Source organism: Oncorhynchus gorbuscha, linkage group LG11 (assembly GCF_021184085.1).
Source record: "Oncorhynchus gorbuscha isolate QuinsamMale2020 ecotype Even-year linkage group LG11, OgorEven_v1.0, whole genome shotgun sequence".
Classification (NCBI taxonomy): domain Eukaryota; kingdom Metazoa; phylum Chordata; class Actinopteri; order Salmoniformes; family Salmonidae; genus Oncorhynchus; species Oncorhynchus gorbuscha.
In genome coordinates this window covers 74,942,032-74,963,595 of record NC_060183.1, presented here as the reverse complement: position 1 = coordinate 74,963,595, position 21,564 = coordinate 74,942,032, and the positions used below count along the sequence as shown (strand labels likewise).

The 21,564-nt window shown below is 40.8% G+C and overlaps 2 protein-coding genes across 2 annotated transcripts; one reads left to right on the top strand and one right to left on the bottom strand.

Annotated features, from left to right (window-relative positions):
- Window positions 1-2,185: 2,185 nt before the first annotated feature.
- LOC123989460 (cortexin-3) lies at window positions 2,186-20,091 on the top strand. The gene is made up of 2 exons (XM_046290490.1): window positions 2,186-2,459; window positions 19,689-20,091. Exon 2 carries the CDS (start codon window positions 19,798-19,800, stop codon window positions 20,089-20,091), a length of 294 nt encoding a protein of 97 aa, XP_046146446.1. The 5' UTR covers window positions 2,186-2,459; window positions 19,689-19,797.
- Window positions 4,606-7,018, bottom strand: LOC123989459 (diacylglycerol O-acyltransferase 2-like). The gene has a single exon (XM_046290489.1). The coding sequence runs from the start codon at window positions 6,894-6,896 to the stop codon at window positions 5,916-5,918; it is 981 nt and encodes a 326-aa protein (XP_046146445.1). The 5' UTR covers window positions 6,897-7,018; the 3' UTR covers window positions 4,606-5,915.
- Window positions 20,092-21,564: the final 1,473 nt, after the last annotated feature.

Genomic DNA, 21,564 nt, shown 5'->3' with positions numbered 1-21,564 from the left:
ACATATGGGGATCCACACGGGAGACATATGGGGATCCACACGGGAGACATATGGGGAGCCACACGGGAGACATATGGGGATCACACGGGAGACATATGGGGATCCACATGGGAGACATATGGGGATCACACGGGAGACATTTCTCACCCCAATAGGTGTGTCCAGAGCCATATATTTAGAGAGATAGACCAACTTTTAGAATGTTGGATATTGTTCTAATTCCAGACGTTCAGTTACATAGCATAGCATTGTTAGAATATTCCTCATGTCATGTTAATGGGGAGCTAACATGGCTGCCATAGAATGTTGAAGTGTCATGTAAATGCATCATAAACCAGAAACCTCAATGTCCCTACTCTCTAAATACATTGATCTGGGTGTGTCTTATGCAGCGTTCGACTCTGGCACCAGACTCAATGGAAATTATTGAGACTGTTGCCCAGACGCTATTGCTAAGTGTTAATCATATAGTTTCCCTACAGCCTTATTCTAAAATGGATTTAAAACATAATCATCAATCTACACACAATACCCCATAATGACAAAGCAAAAATTGGTTTTTAGATATTTGTGAAAATGTATTAAAATAAAAGCAGAAATACCTTATTTACATAAGTATTCAGACCGTTTGCTATTTTAAGCAAAATTGAGCTCAGGTGTATCCTGTTTCCATTGATCATATTTGATAAAATGAACATTCAATTATCTGGCAGGAGCTCTGGTGGATATTCCTGCAGTCAGTATGCCAATTGCAAGCTCCCTCAACTTAAGATAGCTATGGCATTGTGTTGTGTGACAAAACTGCACATTTTAGAGTGACCTTTAATTATCCCCAGCACAAGGTGCACCTGTGTAATAATCATGCTGTTTAACCCCTTTAGAGTTTAAGCCCTGTCTAAGCTGGGAGGGGGCGGGGTGGTTCTAAGCCGTTTTAAGATGGTCCTATCAGGGATAATTTAGCTATTTGATTTCAAATGTTAAGACCCCTTAACGTATAAAAAATATATATATTAGATGAAACATTGAATTTGGCATTACTGATATTAGCCAATAGAAACACATTGAATTACATTCACTACATGGAACAATATCACAATGAAGTTTGTTTTTAAGTGTCTGTCCTATATCTGAGAGATATAAGAAAGATCAGAAAACTATATATATATACATTTTCAAAAAAGTCCAAATGTTTTTGCTTTGTCATTATGGGTTATTCTGTTCAGATTGATGAGGGAAGAAAAACAATTGAATCCCATTTTAGAATAAGGCAGTAACATAAGGTTATAGAGGACCAACTGATTGTTGTGGAGCTTCCTTAGTTAATGGTCACTGTAGTGCAATTTTAGTAAAACTGTTGTTTTAACAGTAAAACAACCCTGCACGATCACTCTTCATTATGAGGACCAATGGAAAGCTCAGAGTGCCATTTAAGTCAAATATAAATATACTTCAATTGAAAAACATACCCTGCCATTATCAGAGTATATCTGATGCAGTTGAGAACCCTGTGTCTGTTTCAAATGCTATGTTTTACTCATAATGGATGGATAATTATACAGAGAGAAGGGGAATAAGATATCTGGAGACTATTCTCATCTGCTTAGATATCTATATGAGAGGATTATTGCTTCTAAAGATTTTTATATCAAATCAGGAAATTGATTTGCTTCGCCCACTCAATGTGAAAACATATGCTGATGACATAATCTCCCTGAGGATTTATTGTGTCCAGAAATGGTTTGAGTCCAATAATACATATAAGCCTCCGTTTTGTAGATTTGAAAATGCATGACTGTGTAAAAATTGTTTTGACAGTGTTTTATCAATCGAAAAATATCCATAGACTGACATACTGTATTTTGAGAAAGCTGTGCGTAATTTCGCTGACTCCGTCATAGACATGTATTTGATTGATTACCATCTTCCATGGATTTATAGGCCTATATCAGTAGAATCCTATCAATGAGAAATATATAGTCCTAATCAAATACAAACCAAAAATATATATATTTATAAGCTATTTAAAAAATAGAACAATACTTTCCAATTGTTGCTCTAGAAAAATCTATTTAAAAAACGCATCACTGGCGCAAATTCAGTATGGGTGCCCCTCCCTTCCTAGCTGTATGATGGAGTGTGTATGGGGGAACCCGGAGATTTCCTCTACCAGTTGAGTCCATAAACTCTAGCACACACAGCAGACGCGCAACGATGTGCGCCGAGCGGTTGGAGCCAGTCTCCCTGCATTGCCAATTTCATTGAACCGAAGACTGCATTGTTACCATTTTTGAAGACCCAAGTTAACCTTTTATTCACAACACTCCTTCCTTTTCGTCCTTGTCTTGTCTTTTCAATATGTGCTGATATTGAAGGGGAGAGGGGAAGGTAGAATGGGCGAAACCCTCTGGTTCCCTGTGTAACTCTGGGAATGGATCCGACGTTCTCGCAGGGAGACAAAGGTATAAACTCAATGTTTTCACCTAAATAGTTGTGAATATTTTCTTGTTTTTCCTGTTAATTTCTCAAATATTTCGTTGTTTGTTTTGTGTATTGAGAAGATACTCTCCAGTAGTGTCTGATTGCCTGTGACATGGTCGTCGGCATCGATATCGGATTTTCACTTGTTGAGTGAATGAGCATATGCTTGTGGTGAGGTCACCTCAGTAGGTGGAACAGAAAATGGCTATAACTATAGGTTATTATAGGCTGAAGGTTAAATCGCCACCTAAATTAATGTGTCGTTACATTTGATATTGTAGCCTACACCTGTGACTAGGCTATATGTTTTAAGTGTTGCATTTGGGTGTTAGCCTGTTTGTTGTGACTAACTTTTAAATGGTATTTTTTAAATATTTAATTCCAATATTCATTAGAAGCACCTTGATTTGATGAGGTCGCATTTCCATAGGCTACTGCATAAAATTCCAATTCTAAATCTATTTAACAGTAGCCTGTATATGTAAGCCCTCTGGACTTCTGAATGAATCTTCTGCATATTATAAATGTAATTCTTTTTAGTCTGTTTTTAGATTTATGTATTCATTTGTATTTGATGGTCTATTGATGACCTGCATAAAGACAAGTATGTTGTATGACCAGGTGCAGAACATTTCAAGATACTGAATACCAGTAGGCTATTGTAGTATATATTTATATCTATCTATGTATTTGTATAGGTATGTGTGCTTTGATGACAGAAAACTGCAATGATTTAGATTTGAACATGTTATAGGGCACACATGGATGTGTGTTTGGTCCAGCACTGAGGCAGAATCATATTTATAATTAAAACCTGTCACCACTCATGACATTAAGCTGTCTAGTAGAGTGGCCAGCTTTTGTTCTACTCTAAATGCTACACAATGGCTAACATGGTTTACATTGTCTACAGTGCATTCGGAAACTATTCAGACCCCTTGACTTTTTCCACATTTTGTTATGTTACAGCCTTATTCTTCTTATTCTTTTACCCTCATCAATCTACACACAATATCCCATAATGACAAAGGAAAAACTGTTTTTTAGACATTTTTGCAAATGTATTAAAAATAGAAATCTGAAATAATACATTTACATAAGTATTCAGAACCTTTACTCAGTACTTTGTTGAAGCACCTTTGAAAGTGAATCTTCTCCCCAGTCTGAGGTCCTGAGCACTCTGAAGCTGGTTTTCATGAATGATCTCCGGGATGCTGGCCTTCTAGGCAGAGTTGCAAAGAGAAAGCCATATCTCAGACTGGCCAATAAAAAGAAAAGATTAAGATGGGCAAAAGAACACAGATACTGGACAGAGGAACTCTGCCTAGAAGGCCAGCATCCCGGAGTCACCTCTTCACTGTTGATGTTGAGACTGGTGTTTTGCGGGTACTATTTAATGAAGCTGCCAGTTGAGAACTTGTGAGGTGTCTGTTTCTCAAACTAGACACTCTAATGTACTTGTCCTCTTTCTCAGTTGTGCACCGGGGCCTCCCACTCCTCTTTCTATTCTGGTTAGAGCCAGTTTGCGCTGTTCTGTAAAGGCAGTAGTACACAGCGTTGTACGAGATCTTCAGTTTCTTGGCAATTTCTCACATGGAATAGTCTTCGTTTCTCAGAACAAGAATAGACTGACATGTTTCAGAAGAAAGTGCTTTATTTCTTGCCATTGTGAGCCGTAATCAAACCCACAAATGCTGATGCTCCAGATACTCAACTAGTCTAAAGAAGGCCAGTTTTATTGCTGCTTTAATCAGAACAGTAGTTTTCAGCTGTGCTAACATAATTGCAAAAGGGTTTCCTAATGATTAATTAGCCTTTTTCAAATGAAAAACTTGGATTAACTAACACAACGTGCCATTGGAACACAGGAGTGATGGGTTGCTGATAATGGGCCTCTGTACACATATGTAGATATTCCATAAAGAAATCACCTGTTTCCAGCTACAATAGTCATTTACGACATTAACAATGTCTACACTGTATTTCTAATCAATTTGATGTTATTTTAATGGAAAAAAATGTTATTTTCTTTCAAAAACAAGGACATTTCTAAGTGACCCCAAACTTTTGAACGGTAGTGTATTTTAAATCTAGATTCATTTTCCATGTCAAAAATAATTGGGATAGTTGGGTAACAACTACTTTGTCCTGTAGAGAAGAGTATGCCTAATATGTGTATGTGATGAGAGAGACATATTGAAATGTTATGATAGATCTCTACAGCTTGTGAATCATAGCACTGAAAGACACTCCTACTCTGTTCATGTCCAAAACCTCTCACTACCGCTATCTGTATCCACTTCGCAGTTCACAGGAAGGATTAAATAAATTCATACATTGTGGCAAAATCCTGTGGTCAAAGTGAACCCTCACCACAAGCCAAATGTATTAAAATACATATCAGCAGAAATACATCATTTCTATATATTACTGTATTGCAAATAGTCAGTATTCGGCAGCTCTACTGCACAAGTTATTCAAAGTCAACTGTTATACTTGAAAGAATGTTATGATCCCTGATTAACATTGCTCAGGTGCTGCTGGTGGCTACAAAGTCTCATTGATTATACTCAACATGTAAGCACAGTATTTCTTCATAAATCCTAAGTCACACAATAAATTACTGTTTGTTATGAAATTGAGTGGATCTTAAAGGTATTCAGATTCATGGTTAAAGTATTGCTACATATAAACCACATACAATTTCCCCTTGAATTCATTCTTACAGTAAATGCAGTCAAAGCGATGCGTCAATTAGACAGGCAGCTTGGTGGATCCAGGGATCAATGATTGGGACAGATACTGAGTTGGAATGCTTTCATTCAAGTAGTCTCGCTGAGTATGTTAACATGCATTCAGTAATAGGATCGTTGTAAATACTCTGATTTTAATATAATAATTTGATTAAAACATTGTTATGATTTGCAAGAAGAAATCATTCCCTAAACATCCTGTTTACATGGACAGCTGATAATAAGGGTGCTTGATGGGACTTAAAGAAATGTAGAAAATGACCAATAAAAATGAAGGTCCGATCACAGCAATCATATCATTTTTTGGGAAGCCTATTTGATTCTGACTTCAGAAATATAGAGTTTGTATGTGAAACCTATTTCTTAGATTCATGATGATACCACATGTGCAGATCAACTACACCACAGGATCTCTGAATAAGGTATCCAAATCATTCAAAAGATTGCAAAAAATATAGGTATTTTAGTCCGTTTATGCTTCGTTTATGACTTTACGGCGATTAAGATAATCATGACTACTGCCAAACTCGCAGTACTGTCGTAATCAGTATATCATCGATATGATCAGTTAATATAGAATTATTACCGTGCGTGTAAACATACTCACTGTGGAGATCGGTGGGCTACAGTACAGACAAGGACACCATGACAAATCACCTCATTCACGTTGTCAAAATGAGTGGCTTATGTGATCAGCAGCTCGTGGCTGTCTGAGAGTCCACAGCTGACTTTGTGCTCATTGAAGAGCTTGACCAGGGACTCCATGTATAGGCCATGATAGTGGTCCACCTCCTCCTGAGTGGGAAAAGGCCTCTTTGGCACTGGGATAGGACTACCCACGACAATGGTGACTGGGCAGTGGTAAGGCATCCAGAACCAGCGTTCACCCATGAACAGACAAGGGGCAAAGCCCATGATCTTCTTACAGAGTTGCTGTAACCTCCAGCCCACACTGCCTTCTGAGAAGATCACCTGGCGGAACATATCGTTTTCCCCATACGAGTAGACGGGCACCAGGTCAGCCCCAAACTCCAGGGCCACCTTGACGAAGCCTTTCCTCTGCTTCATAACCACAGCGTTGACCCCAGGCACACTCAGCAGAGACTCAGCAGCGCCCCCTATAATAATCACCAGCGCATTGCCTTTCCCACTTTTAGACAAAAGGTGCTTGAGACTGGGCTTGCTGACTGGACAACAACCTGTGGCCATGACATATTCCCTGTAGAGGGGGATCTTGAAGAGGCCACTCAGGATGCAGAGACAGGAGCGCACCCCAGGGAAGAGGTCCATAAAGCCACAGGCCTCCGTGGTGAAAGTAGTAAAGGCTCCGACACTCAAGACCCCATGTGGATGACACCCTAAGATGTAGTTCTTGTTTGGGTTCAACTCCGCTGTCTTCACCAACTTCATTGGGAAGTAGTCCCTTACGAGCTTCCACACTTTCCAGTTTCTCACAAATGCAGTTCTCCTACCCCCTCTTTCAGGTGTGTGCCGGTCCTTTAACTGCCATATGAAGTAGAGAGTAGGCAGCAGCCACAGAGACGTAAACATAAGGTACACCATCAACCCAATACACGCTGGACCTAAGAGGGGGAGTGTCAGCACCGCTTGCAGAACACTGATATTCTCCAGGAAATCCTTCATCTGAGTCTTTTCTTGCTTCATCCCGTCAACCTTTTCTGTCCTTTTCCCAAAGTTGTTCACAATATGACTGCGCGAACAAGTGCAACTTTCCTGAGAGCACCAGTGCCCTGTGTGAATGTACTTTGATCACAGTTCCAGGGAGGCTGCAGATAACAATCACTTCCACTCCTGCAACACTTTGATAAACATGAGTCCAAAGTCTTTAACCATTTACAGCGCACCAAGTTAATAGTTTGAGTTTATTTGATTTTTTACAGGGACAGTGCACATTAATCAACGTTTCAGTAAATGTACCGGTTTTAACCAGCTGGCAAATTTTCAACCACACAGACAGTACAAAAAGCAACAAGACAAAATCCATAAAAGCAACAAAGTGTTTCCACACCTCACAAGCTACTGACAATAGACAACATGGAAAGCGGCAACACACAGCTAGGGATTATGTTCACAAATCTGATTGACCTTTAGCCATGTCTTCATGTAACTATATTAACAATACTATTATCGTTACTCGAGATAATCTGTTTATGAGAACACATCTCAGAGCGGAAGATTATGTCCCTTGGTGAGTTCCCGGATCAGCAGTCAAATCAAAGCCTGGGTTTGACCTCCATAGACTGTCGAGTTACAGCTCACAGCAGACAGACAATGCATGGACTGCTTGGCAAGTTTCGAAAATCATGTTAGTCAGTTGCAATATTTCAATCTCAAGTATATTTCAGCGTGGACAAGCATTGAAATCTGACATGATTGGCTGTGATTATGACATATTCTGCGCGGGCATACGCATATTACAAGATTATTATATTATGTTGATGTGGTTCATTAGGGGCTCCCGAGAGGCATAGCATTCTAAGGCGCTGCATCTCAGTGCTAGAGGCATCACTACAAACCCTGGTTTGATTCCAGGCTGTATCACACCCGACGGGAAATGGGAGTCCCATATGGCGGCGCACAATTGGCCCAGCATCGTTAGGGTTTGGCCGGGGTAGGCCATCATTGGAAATAAGACAGACAGACAGACAGACAGACAGACAGACAGACAGACAGACAGACAGACAGACAGACAGACAGACAGACAGACAGACAGACAGACAGACAGACAGACAGACAGACAGACAGACAGACAGACAGACAGACAGACAGACAGACAGACAGACAGACAGACAGACAGACAGACAGACAGACAGACAGACAGACAGCATTATGATATAGTCATGTAATAAAGGTTTTATAAAACAAATTATATTTAAAAAAGAGTAATATAGAGTAATACAATCAAATTTGATTTGATCAGTTTGCTCACATGGGTTTGGGAATGATTTGTTTAGTTAAACATTGTGATTAACGGATAATTAAAAAGGAGTAAGAAGAGGAACAAGAGTGTGTGTGATTGTGAGGCATGGAGTGGCTAGATATAGGTGTGTGTGTGTGTGTGGCATTTGTTCACAGACAAGGAAAGGCAGGATATTTTAACCCATGAAACATCAATTACTTAATGCTGAAGTCTCCCCTCACGGTCCAAATGAATATTGATTTTAAAGGTTAAAATCGATGGAACAATCATTCCCAGTCGAATCTATGTGATTAATAAGTGCACTTATGGTCAGTTGTGTAAGTTTTTTTCCTACACAAAGAGTAGAAAGAACAACAAGAACACTTCACTGTGCTCTTATTAAGTACACTAGTGGTTAAGAGCATTGGACCAGTAACCAAAAGGTTGCTGGTTTCAATCCCCATGCTGAATAGGTGACAAATCTGTTGATGTGCCCTTGAGCAAGGTACTTAACCCAAATTGCTCTGGATTAGAGTGTCTGCTGAAATGTAAAAAATATATGATTTATGAACATACTTATTACCCCCTATACGAGACTATGAATATAACAATAAAAACATTTATAATATTTCTTATAGGAATTTGCTGACAACAGTCATGACAATGCCCTCTAACAGGCAAAATGTACTACAAGAACACACATACCATTATTGCATTACTCTGACAGTACATATTGCATTAAGTCCCTCTCCAAGGTCTTTCAAGTTGTACTTTCTCTGCCCGTGTTCCCTTGTGATGTCCTGAGCAAATGTTCCTGCAGCAGGTCGGTCTGTCTCCAGGCGTACCCTTTTCACAGATCCCCTGTTGCATTTTAATAAGCATTTCGCTATGGACCCGATTCCAACCGGAGTTAAGCACGCGTAAATGGAACATAATGCACTTTTAATGCACTTTTTCTCTCTGCGTATTCTGACCTTGAACTTAAGCGTGAGAATAGCGTGCTATTCACCTGCTATTTCTTTTTGTGTGCAGGTCCAATAAATTAAGGTGTGGTGGAGGTGTGTCTACAGATACGCCTTATTCTGATCTTGACTTAATGTCCTAATAATTCCATCACCTTTACACGTGAGGGTAACATGAATAAGGTCTAGCAAACCTACCAGGTCCACGTGGAAATAGCGCCAACTACATTTTTTCCTATAGAAATTACACCATTCCCCATGCACTGTCCTTTCTAACTTGATAAGAGCTATTGATAGGAGCTAGGTAAATGAGTAATCTGCTTAGATAAGGGAATTGTGTAATAAATTACACTTATTTTAGATCTATTTGACCTTATAATCCCTGGAGACAAATGTGAAACCAGTCATATGGCAGCAAACTGAAGCAAATCAACATATAAACTTTCCCACAGTAGTTTATGAAACGCTGTGCCATTGTGCAGAATTTGAATTGTACAGCCTTTTAACTTGCAGGGATGAGTACCCTTGAATGTCTTAATTATAGGTCACCGTGACTTTCTCTGTTTCCTGTTTCTATCATGTTAAATATTAGTCACTATCAGTATCGACCGTCAGTAGGCCTAATAACAAAACATATTCCATTTAATGTTAGTTCCCTTTAGTTGGTATAGCCTACATTATAATTCCATTTAATTCCATTGTTTTGTTTACCTTAATTTGCTTCCTCTGTAAACGCTGTCACAGCCATGTGGTTGTTGCTGAGGATAATATATAAAAATACATGTAGGCTAATTCAATCATTATGAAGCGGAGCGCTTGGTGCAGACCAAGCAGTTTGAACCTGACGCATGGCACAATACTTAATATATGCCATTTAGCAGACGCTTTTATCCAAAGCGACTTACAGTCATGTGTGCATACATTCTACGTATGGGTGGTCCCGGGGATTGAACCCACTACCCTGGCATTACAAGCACCATGCTCTACCAACTGAGCTGCACTAACCAAGGATCACACAGATCCTTGGTTAGTGCAGGCAATAGACGAGGGTAAAGCCTATTATTGTACACTATTCTCCCTATTATAATTCTACGTACACTAATCTTCCAATATTACCATGTGTTAAAGAACTGAATGTAGCAATTTTCAGAATGAATCAAAACACCATTTTCTTTCTTTTGTGCGAACACCATTTTCTTTCTTTTATATCCATAACCTGTTTTTTTATGATTTGAAAATACTTTCCTAGCCCTAAATAATCTACAAGATCAGAGTATTTTTCCATCTACCAATTGCTGCCGAAATAGGAATATTTAAATGTTTCATTGATCCCTAATATTCTGAACCCATTCTCTCAATATTTTATTTTAAGTCTGTAGACAAAATTCAAACTAAAAGGTACACTGTATTTAAAGGGATGGCTTAAGATAAATGTACTTAAAAACCTATTGAATGAAAACTCCACAAAAAAATCTGTTGGCAGGCAAGTGGGAAGGTTTTCTCCTGATCAATTACATTTATTCAGTGCGCGCAAGGGAACCATGCCTGCAAAGCCCGTTATGCACCTTCATAAGGTAAGTCTGAATAGCAACTACTGAGAAGTGTGTAGGAAAGGCATGCGTAAGATAAGGCTTAATTTCGGAAATCTAAATCGGGCCCTATAGGAATATGTTATGGATATAAACTTATTTTGTGTGTCTCTAAGGCATTATGGTTTCATAATAGTTTAACAGAGAAATTATTGTTAATCTTTGATATTACACCATTTTTGATTATTACTGTTCAAATTTTTTTCAGAACAGGGCAAATTTCAGGTCTGCTGAGCAAACTTGAATGTTGTGAAAATTCTGTGCAACTTCAAAGGCACATTTAATGCGAACACTGAGGCTGTACCGACTTTAAGTTACAGTTTTAACAAAGACCAAGTAGGCTCCTGTGGCTATTTGATCATAATGTAGGCCTTCCAGAGTGTCCTACCATCAAAAACAATGGAAAACATGCGTCCCATTGTAACATGGAAAGAGCTGTTCTATCATTCAGCCACAGCAGCAGCCAAATGTGTGGTGTTCAATGTAGGCCTACATTCCATGAGGAAAAAACATGCAGGGCTTGACATTAACCTGTTTATCCACTATCCACACACTGTTGTTGTGTTGTTTGATGCAAGAAACCACTGTACAAAATACAGTGCTTTATTATTCCCATACCATTATTACAGAGAATCAGACACATTATGCTGCCCTCTGCCTATTGGCTACCAAGCTTATTCAAGCCTGCCTCAAAATACAACACTGTGTTTTTACCTGACAATGCTCTTTACCTGACTTGTTTTTCAAAGATGTCTAGAAATGTACACATTTTGTGCTCTTGTAGGAAGCAATCACTCCCCTATTGCTGATCCTATTGGGTCGAGAGTTCCCTGGTGTCCACATCACCAATGAACTATCATGGTCCAAACACACCACGACAGTCGTGAAGAGGGCACGACAACACCTTTTCCCCCTCAGGAGACTGAAATGATTTGGCACGGGTCCTCATATCCTCATCGAGAGCATTCTGACCGGTTGCATCACCACCTGGTGTGACAACTGCACCGCATCTGACTGTAAGGCGCAACAGAGGGTAGTGCGTACGGCCCAGTACATCACTGGGGCCAAGCTTCCTGCAATCCAGGATCTATACACTAGGCGGTGTCATAGGGAGGCCCAAAAGATTGTCAAAGACTCTAGTCACCCAAGTCATAGACTATTCTCTCTGCTACTGCACGGCAAGCGGTTCCGGAGCACCAAGTCTAGGTCCAAAAGGCTCCTTAACAGCTTCTACCCCCAAGCCATAAGACTGATGAACAATTAATCAAATGGCCACCGGACTATTTACATTGACCCCCTCCCCCCTTTTACACTGCTGCTACTCGCTGTTTATTATCTATGCCCCTACCTACATGTACATATTACCTTGACTAACCTGCAACACCGCACATTGACTCGGTACCGGTACCCCCTGGCCTTCTTATTGTTATTTTACTTTTTATAACATTTTTACTTGAGTTTATTTAGTAAATATTTTCTTAATTTATTTATTGAACTGCATTGTTGATTAAGGGCTTGTAAGTAAGCATTTCAAGGTAAGGTCTACTACACCTGTTGTATTCGGGAAGTACAATTTGATTTGATTTGATCTATAACTGGGCTAAGAACTCACTAACTAGCAAAGGATACAGTGCATTCGGAAAGTATTCAGACCCCTTCCCTTTTTCAACATTTTTGTTACGTTACAGCCTTATTAAAAAATTATTTCAATGATTTTGTCTCCTTAATCAATCTACACACAATACCCCATAATTACAAAGCAAAAATTGTTTTTTAAATAAATTTTTGCAAATGTATTAAAAATAAAAAACAGAAATACCTTATTTACATAAGTTTTCAGACCCTTTGCTATGAGACTCAAATTTGAGCTCAGGTGCATCCTGTTTCCATTAATCATCCCTTGAGATGTTTCTATAACTTGATTGGAGTCCATCTGTGGTAAATTAATTTTAATTGGATATGATTTTAAAAGGCACACATCTGTCTATGTAAGGTCCCACAGTTGACACTGCATGTCAGAGAAAAAACCAAGCCATGAGGTCGAAGGAATGGTTCGAAGAGCTCAGTGACAGGATTGTGTCTGCAGCATTGAAGGTCCCCAAGAACGCAGTGGCCTCCATCATTCTTAATTGGAAGAAGTTTGGAACCACCAAGACTCAAGAGCTGGCCACCCGGACAAACTGAGTAATCGGGGGAGGGCCTTGGTCAGGGAGGTGACCAAGAACCCAATGGTCACTCTGACAGAGCTCCAGAGTTCCTCTGTGGAGGTGGGAGAACCTTCCAGAAGGTCACCAATCTCTGCAGCACTCCACCAATCAGGCCTTTATAGTAGAGTGGCCAGCTGGAAGCAACTCCTCAGTAAAAGGCATGTGACAACCCGCTTAGAGTTTACAGTACATCACTGGGGCCAATCTTCCTGCCATCCAGAACCTCTATACCAGGTGGTTTCAGAGGAAGGCTCTAAAAATTGTCAAAGACTCCAGCCACCCAAGTCATACACTGTTCTCTTTTCCACCACATGGCAAGTGGTACCAGAGTGCCAAGTCTAGTTCCAAAAGGCTTCTTAACAGCTTCTACCCCCAAGCTATAAGGCTTCTTAACAGCTTCTACCCCCAAGCTATAATGCTTCTTAACAGCTTCTACCCCCAAACTATAAGGCTTCTTAACAGCTTCTACCCCCAAGCTATAATGCTTCTTAACAGCTTCTACCCCCAAGCTATAAGGCTTCTTAACAGCTTCTACCCCCAAGCTTATAAGGCTTCTTAACAGCTTCTACCCCCAAGCTATAAGGCTTCTTAACAGCTTCTACCCCCAAGCTATAAGGCTTCTTAACAGCTTCTACCCCCAAGCTATAAGGCTTCTTAACAGCTTCTACCCCCAAGCTATAAGGCTTCTTAACAGCTTCTACCCCCAAGCTATAAGGCTTCTTAACAGCTTCTACCCCCAAGCTATAAGACTCCTGAACAGCTAATCAAATGGCACAGACACACAGCTGATCCCAGTCTGCCCACAATGGCGGCTGTATGACACCATGTCACCGTTTAAGAGCCCACTACTGTCACAGAGAAGAGAATCTTCCCACGAGGCAACAGAGGGCTGGGAGGAAGAATCTCAGCAAACATAGAATGTTCTCAGAATGTTAAGTGATATTTCTCTTCAGCTTAAAATAAGGTTGAATTAAAGGTCACTGACTAACATTACGGATTGTTTTGGAAATGCTTGGTTCGTAATGCAGGAACCATTCTTAAAGACCTATACCTTTTATACGATACGTTGTAACAATCAAACTAACTTCGATACAGCATAGCCTGACCATCAAACAATGGTTGGTTTCCATAATGATCTGCCCAGGGGGAAACAGTAAAAACAGGTTCTAAGAACAACACTTTGTTAGCGTTCCAAACACGGTGTCTGCAGACAGGGTCTAGCTGTGGTTTCTTCTTTTAGTTCGTAGGGGGAAGCTCGGTGTCTGCAGACAGGGTCTAGCTGTGGTTTCTTCTTTGAGTTCGTAGGGGGAAGCTCGGTGTCTGCAGACAGGGTTTAGCTATGGTTTCTTCTTTTAGTTCGTAGGGGGAAGCTCGGTGTCTGCAGACAGGGTCTAGCTGTGGTTTCTTCTTTTAGTTCGTAGGGGGAAGCTCGGTGTCTGCAGACAGGGTCTAGCTGTGGTTTCTTCTTTTAGTTCGTAGGGGGAAGCTCATGGTTGGTTGAGCAAGATGGACAGGACAGACACAACCAGACTCCAGAGCCAGTCAAATCACCCTCTGACACTGACAGAGACAGTGCATACAACAAGGAGGGAAATGGGTTCAAGAAACAGCTTCATTGTAAATTGGTTTCAATAGAGACTCTGACAATTCTGCTAGGAACATTGATTTTTAGTGTGGAGAACTTGCAGCTTCCCTCTTATTCAATAGTGGATTAAAGGGTTTCCTCAACATTCCCATCCCTCTTTTGAGAGTTATATCCACAGAGAGCTGGTGGGAGGGCAGGCTTTGTTCCAGACAAGCGTCAACACATCCAATTTGACATAGAACTAATCATTATCTTCAGTCAACAATTATGTCTTCCTACTTGGCTGGAAGAAAAGCCTGCACCCACACCCGTATTCTGCAGATAAAACACCGCTGGCATAAGGAATATACGTACGTGCTCTCAGAACAGCAACCACGTGTCTGTAGCTATCCTTGGAACCAATTCACTGTTTCCATTAAGAGATGGTCCATAGTGTATATTAATCCAACTGCAGAGTGATATCTAGAAGCAGTTGTACTTCCCATGATGGACCTGTTCATACGTTAAATGGTGTGCGACTGGTATTGTGCTTCCTGTAATGTGCTGTGTAATGCTTTATGCTCACTTGTGCTAATGTCAGAAAAGTCCGTTCTTGCTGATTAAGTGAATTGGATGGTGGACTTTAGAATTTCCCTTTTCTGCAAAGTGAGCGAGAGTGGAGAGAGAGAAATGAAGCAGGAAAGAGACTTGAATTTCAAGCCTCAGGTATTGTGAGTAATCTATACGACTCCCGATCTGAAAGACAAAATCCTCAGCTACGGTACATCGACATTGACACCGAGCCGCTCAGAGGGACATCACTGAAGTAGCTCCATAAATTGAACTACCTGTCAAGGATATTCCACCGTTGTGTTCTAACGCTCTTTCTGACATCTTTTCCCTGCTTCTGAAAGAATTGTGCTCTGTTTACTGCATTGCACCAGTACCTCAATGCCTGAGTATTTGTGTGTGTGTGTGTGTGTGTGTGTGTGTGTGTGTGTGTGTGTGTGTGTGTGTGTGTGTGTGTGTGTGTGTGTGTGTGTGTGTGTGTGTGTGTGTGTGTGTGTGTGTGTGTGTGTGTGTGTGTGTGTGTGTGTGTGTGTGTGTGTGTGTGTGTGTGTGTGCGTGTGCGTGCGTGCGTGCGTGCGTGCGTGCGGGTGCGTGTGTGTGTGCGGGTGGACAGGTGTGTGTGTGCAGGTGTGTGTACGGGAACGTGTACGTGTGTGTGTGTGTGTGTGTGTGTGTGTGTGTGTGCGTGTGTGTATGTGTGTGTGCAGTTGCGTGTATGTGTGTAGGTTGAGTTCCAGTTGGGTCGACTTCTACTGTACAACAATGCTAGCATTGTTTTTCCCAGTGTGTGTCTAGGCTAATGTATAGCTCTGAATTTCTGCACCAGATGTTTCAAAGACTGGAGACTATCACCACTGACTGAATATTTCTAGAATCCCTGGCACACAGAAACTCTTCCGCAAGACTGCTTTATTAGTCATTCATTCATTCACCAAGGCATTGATATATACAGCTCTCTACCTCCAGCTCTGACTGAAAAATAGCTCTCCAAACAATCACCAATGCCGCACTAAACCAAAGCCAACAGATTGCTTTGCAACAGATCAAATCAAATGTTGGAAGCCCAAGTCTAATGCGGCTGCCACAGACTCTTGTTTATCCCTCATCGTTACAGTCCTAAACTGTTTTGTTCCTCTGCAATACTGTTTGAATGGAGAATAAGACACATTTAATGGATCTGTTTATTCTATTTTCTTTCATTTGCAGCAGTCTGATTGTGAGTCAGTGTGTGTCCTCTTCAACAGAGAGAGAGAGAGACAGACAGAGAGAGATAGTGCTTCAATAGAATGAAGATGATACATCAGCCGCCTCTCTCCTTTCCTCTCCCTCTTTATCTCTGACTATCTCGCTCTCCTGTCTTTCTCCTTCCCTTTATGTCTCCCTCTCTCTCCAGTCTCTCTGTTTTCTAATGTGTCCTGAGTGTGAACAAGCCTGAGCCCCTCAGTCTTAGGACTAAATATGTACCAGGCATTGATCTGCTTGGAGAAGGCTGCTGCCACATACCTGTCTTTGATTAGCGCCAAGCGCAAAGAACTCCCGCTGTGTTTTATAATCCTGAATTTAAGAACGCACTCACTTAAAGTCCCCCACTCACTGCCTATTGGCTGCCATTTTAGAGACTGCATGATGAAGAATGTGAAATTATTCATGTTTAAAATGTAGAGGCTTTTAGAGATGTTTTTTAGAGACTTTAGCCTTCCCAGGCTACCCAAACTACTTGCTCCAGGTAAACGCTACGTCATGCCCACAGACATTAGTTTCTTCTCCGCAATGAGTCTGGATCTGAGTACCTCCCCAGCGATTTGTAGAATGCAAACACATTGTAACCTTTTTGTTTTGTCCTAGAAATGGATGGCTTGGGCCAGAGCCTGAACACACATAGGTACAGTGCCTTCAGAACGTATTCCAACCCCTGGAATTTTTCCACTTTTTGTTGTGTTACTGCCTGAATTTAAAATTGATTCAAATGAGATTTTGTGTCACTCGCCTACACACAATACCCCATAATGTCAAAGTAGAATTATATTTTTTGGGCTGAAATGTGTTGAGGCAGTAAGTATTCAACCCCTTTGTAATGGCAAGCCTAAATAAGTTTAGGGGTAAAATGTGTCTTAACAGTCACATAATAAGTTGCTTGGACTCACTCTGTGTGCAATAATAGTGTTTAACATGATTTTTGAATGACTACCTCATCTCTGTACCCCACACATACAATTATCTATAAGATCAGATTCAACCACAAAGACCAGAGAGGTTTTCCAATGCACCTATTGGTAAATGGGTAAAAATAAAAAAGCAGACATTGACTATCCCTTTCAGCATGGTGAAGTTACGCTTTGGATGCTGTATCAATACACCCAGTCACTACAAAGATACAGGCGTCCTTCCTAACTCAGTTGCCGGAGAGGAAGGACACCGCTCAGGAATTTCACCATAAGGCCAATAGTGTCTGTAAAACAGTCACAGAGTTTAATGGCTGTGATAGGAGAACACTGAGGATGGATCACCAACATTGTAGTTACTCCACAATACTAACCTAAATGACAGAGTGAAAATAAGTCTGAACAGATTAAAAATATTCCAAAACATGCATCCTGTTTGTAATAAGGCACTAAAGTAAAACTGCAAAAAAAAAGCCCCAAAAATATTTTTATATCTGAATACAAAGCGTTGTGTTTGGTGAAACACATCAATGAGTACCACTCTTCATATTTTCAAGCATGGTGGTGGCTGCATCATGTTATGGGTATGCTTGTCATCGGAAAGGTCTAGGGAGTTTTTTTAGGATAAAAATAAACCAACTAGAGGAAAACCTGGTTCAGTCTGCTTTCAAATTCACCTTTCAGCAGGACAATAACCTAAAACACAAGGCCAAATATAGACTGGAGTTTGAATGTTCTTGAGTTGCCTAGTTACAGTTTGGCAATATTTAAAAAATTCAGTCTATCAATGATCAACAACCAACTTGAGAGAGCTTGAAGAACTTTTCAAATAATAATGTACAAATATTGTACAATCCAGGTGTGGAAAGTTCTTAGAGACTTACCCAGAAAGTCTCACAGCTGTAATCACTGCCAAAGGTGACTATTGACTCAGAAACTTGTGGAAGGCTACCCAAAACGTTTGATCAAAGTTAAACAATTTAAAGGCAATGCTACCAAATACTAATTGAGTGTATGTAAACGTCTGACCCACTGGGAATGTGATGAAATAAATAAAAGCTGAAATAAATCATTCTCTCTGCTAATGACATTCTTAAAATAAAGTGGTGATCCTAACTGACCTAAGACAGGGAATTTTTACTAGGATTAAATGTCAGGGATTGTGAAAAACTGAGTTTAAATGTATTTGGCTAAGATGTATGTAAACTTCCGACTTCAACTGTAACTACATGAGGTAGTCTGCACTCCTCGCAGCTCAATCCAAGCTGTGAATCAGTTGTGACAACTTACTGACACCCAAATCTGCACTTGCCAACTTGACTTTGGTCACCATGTTAGAAGTGGCAGCACTGCATGGGGAACTGTGGACTTTTCAGACAGGATATATATTTGAGGAAAACAGCAGTTGACACTCACTCACACTCACTGCAACTTCATATCTGGCAGGTGGCATTTGACAAATAAACTTTTCAATCAAAATAACTTTTGTAGATATACACTTTACAATTAAGCTTCCGTCAAATTACTTTCCTATGTCCTTGTGTTAATTCAATCAGTTCTAAAATAAACACCAAAGCTTGCAGTTTTCAAAGTTCGAAGGTGGCATTTAAATAAAGCAAAAATGAATTTAAAAAAAAGAAACTTGGATGTTTTGAGGCAGTTCTCAGGTGCTTGAAAGTTCTCATAGAACTTATTCCATCAGGAATTTCCACGTCATTTTCTGTTAATTGAATCCGTGTTTAGTTTTTTAAGCTTGTCTGTTTGATTTATTGCAGTATAAATCGTATCAGAGTGGATTGTGTCTTACTTCTTCTTTGTAGAGCCAGTCAAACCTATAAAAGGTGTCTGAGAAATTGTAGTGCTTGACACTCGTATTTCAAACGAGTTCTTGACAGTTGATTTATCCTAGAATACCTTAAAGATAAATTACTCAGCACAGCACAGAATATGGACTCACAGCGATTTAAAGTTATTCAAATGAAAGCGAAAAGGGTAACTGGGTAACTGGGGACACCTTGTCGCGTTCCCTTTTTTCCTTGTTTCAGATCAATCTAATAGAAACAGCAGCACAAGCAAAAAACTATTTCACGCTGTAGTTGGAATTTTGCTTAAGACATTGTTTTTGTTTGTCTGTTCTTCAGATAAGCTGTACCATCCCTCAAATTTGGCCCATCATATTCATAGTCAACATTTTTATGTTCAGGTGACGAATAACAAAATACTGTTCCCGTTCTGACTGTAATGGTTTTACACAGATTCTGTCTCTGTCTGTCTATCTTTCTCTGAGCTCACTTTTTTCCTCTTTTGCTTTCTCCCCGCACTGCTGTCTGTCTTTTTGTCCTAATCTCTTTTCCCTGTCTGTCTCTTGTCCCCTATCTCCCCTTTTCTGTTCCCACCTCTCTTTCCCTCCATCTCCTCTTCCTCCCTCCCTCTCTCTCCCTCACCCCCTCCCCACCTCTCCCCCACTCTCTATTTCTGTCTAGACAATGAGGTCCGTCTGGAGGGGATGAGGGATGGGGCTGGCTTCATGAGAATGCCAGAGCACCCCTGTGGGAGTCCCGTAGCCTAGCCGTCCAGCACCTCTCCTCCTGGATGAGGGAGGGTGAGCCCTTCACCTCTCCTCTCTCCCTGCTGCACTCTGCCGGAGGACAGCGCCTCTCCTCGTCCTCTTCCTCATCAGTGGCCGCTACTGCCCTTGTCGCCGCCATGACCCTGGAGCAGAAGACCACCTTCGCCCTGGTCCTCTTCCTCTTCGGTGTCCTCCTCATCCTAATCGTGCGGTGCTTTCGCATCCTGCTGGACCCCTACCGCAGCATGCCCACCTCCACCTGGGCAGACGGCCTGGACGGGCTGGAGAAGGGCCAATTCGACTATACACTGGCATAGGGGGTTGAGCGTCCATGTACTGTATACTGTACACACACACACACACACACACACACACACACACACACACACACACACACACACACACACACACACACACACACACACACACACACACACACACACACACACACACACACACACACACACACACACACACACACACACACACACACACACACACACATGAATATGCAGAATGGCTGCATTCACCTTGGCTGATGGTCTGGATGGGCTAGAGAGAATGGTAAATTTGATCACACGCTGTGGTGTAAGGACACAGACCAACATGCTTTGTATGTCATGAAATACACACACACAATACACACACGTGGTTGTATCCTCCTAGATTCACAGTATGCATGAGCAAGAGAAGAGCCGGTTTAACCACACACCCACACACACAGACACACACACATCCTTCTGGGTTCACTTTCCCCCACTTGTTTACACCGTAGACAGCTAATGTCACTCACACACACTGACACAAGAGGCCACCTGGGGCTCCTTCAGTGCCTCACTCCTACAGGGTAGTTCTCATCCTCCTCCGTGTCCTCCTCACCGTTCAAGTTGACAACAATGTCAGTGCTATTTCAACCCTCCTGATCGTAATACCTCACCATCCGAGTCCAGAACTAAACTATTTCAACCCTCCTCCTCGTAATACCTCACCATCCGAGTCAAGAACTAAACTATTTCACCCCTCCTCCTCGTAATACCTCACCATCCGAGTCAAGAACTAAACTATTTCACCCCTCCTTCTCATAATACCGCACCATTCGAGTCAAGAACTAAACTATTTCAACCCTCCTCCTCGTAATACCTCACCATCCGAGTCAAGAACTAAACTATTTCACCCCTCCTTCTCATAATACCGCACCATTCGAGTCAAGAACTATGCCAACGCTATGTCAACCTGTGCTGTCGTAGGCTGCTAAGTTATTCAACCTTGTACTAAAGGAACATTTGAAATCTTCTACTGTCCTGGAGGAGTGTTGTTGTTGATATATGTATGTCCCAGAAATGTGTGTTCAGAATGTTAAATGCTGAATGCTGACCTAACATATTATTATGGTGATCATTTTGTCATTTTACAGTCATTGCTCATAACTGACTTATGTTAATCTATTATAGATGGACGTATTTACACAATCAGGGAATTCGATTTTTAGGATGATATTATTTTCAATGGCCAAAAACAAGCATTCCTCATCTTGTTTTTATAGCTCAATAATTTGATATTGTTGGTATAGATTGAGATAATAGCTGATATCATTTGTCCCAGTCAGCAGATGGCTAGAAGGGATACATAAATGTACATATTATATCTATCTATCTATCTATCTATCTATCTATCTATCTATCTATCTATCTATCTATCTATCTATCTATCTATCTATCTATCTATCTATCTATCTATCTATCTATCTATCTATCTATCTATCTATCTAAGCACTTCAAGTCAATGCAATA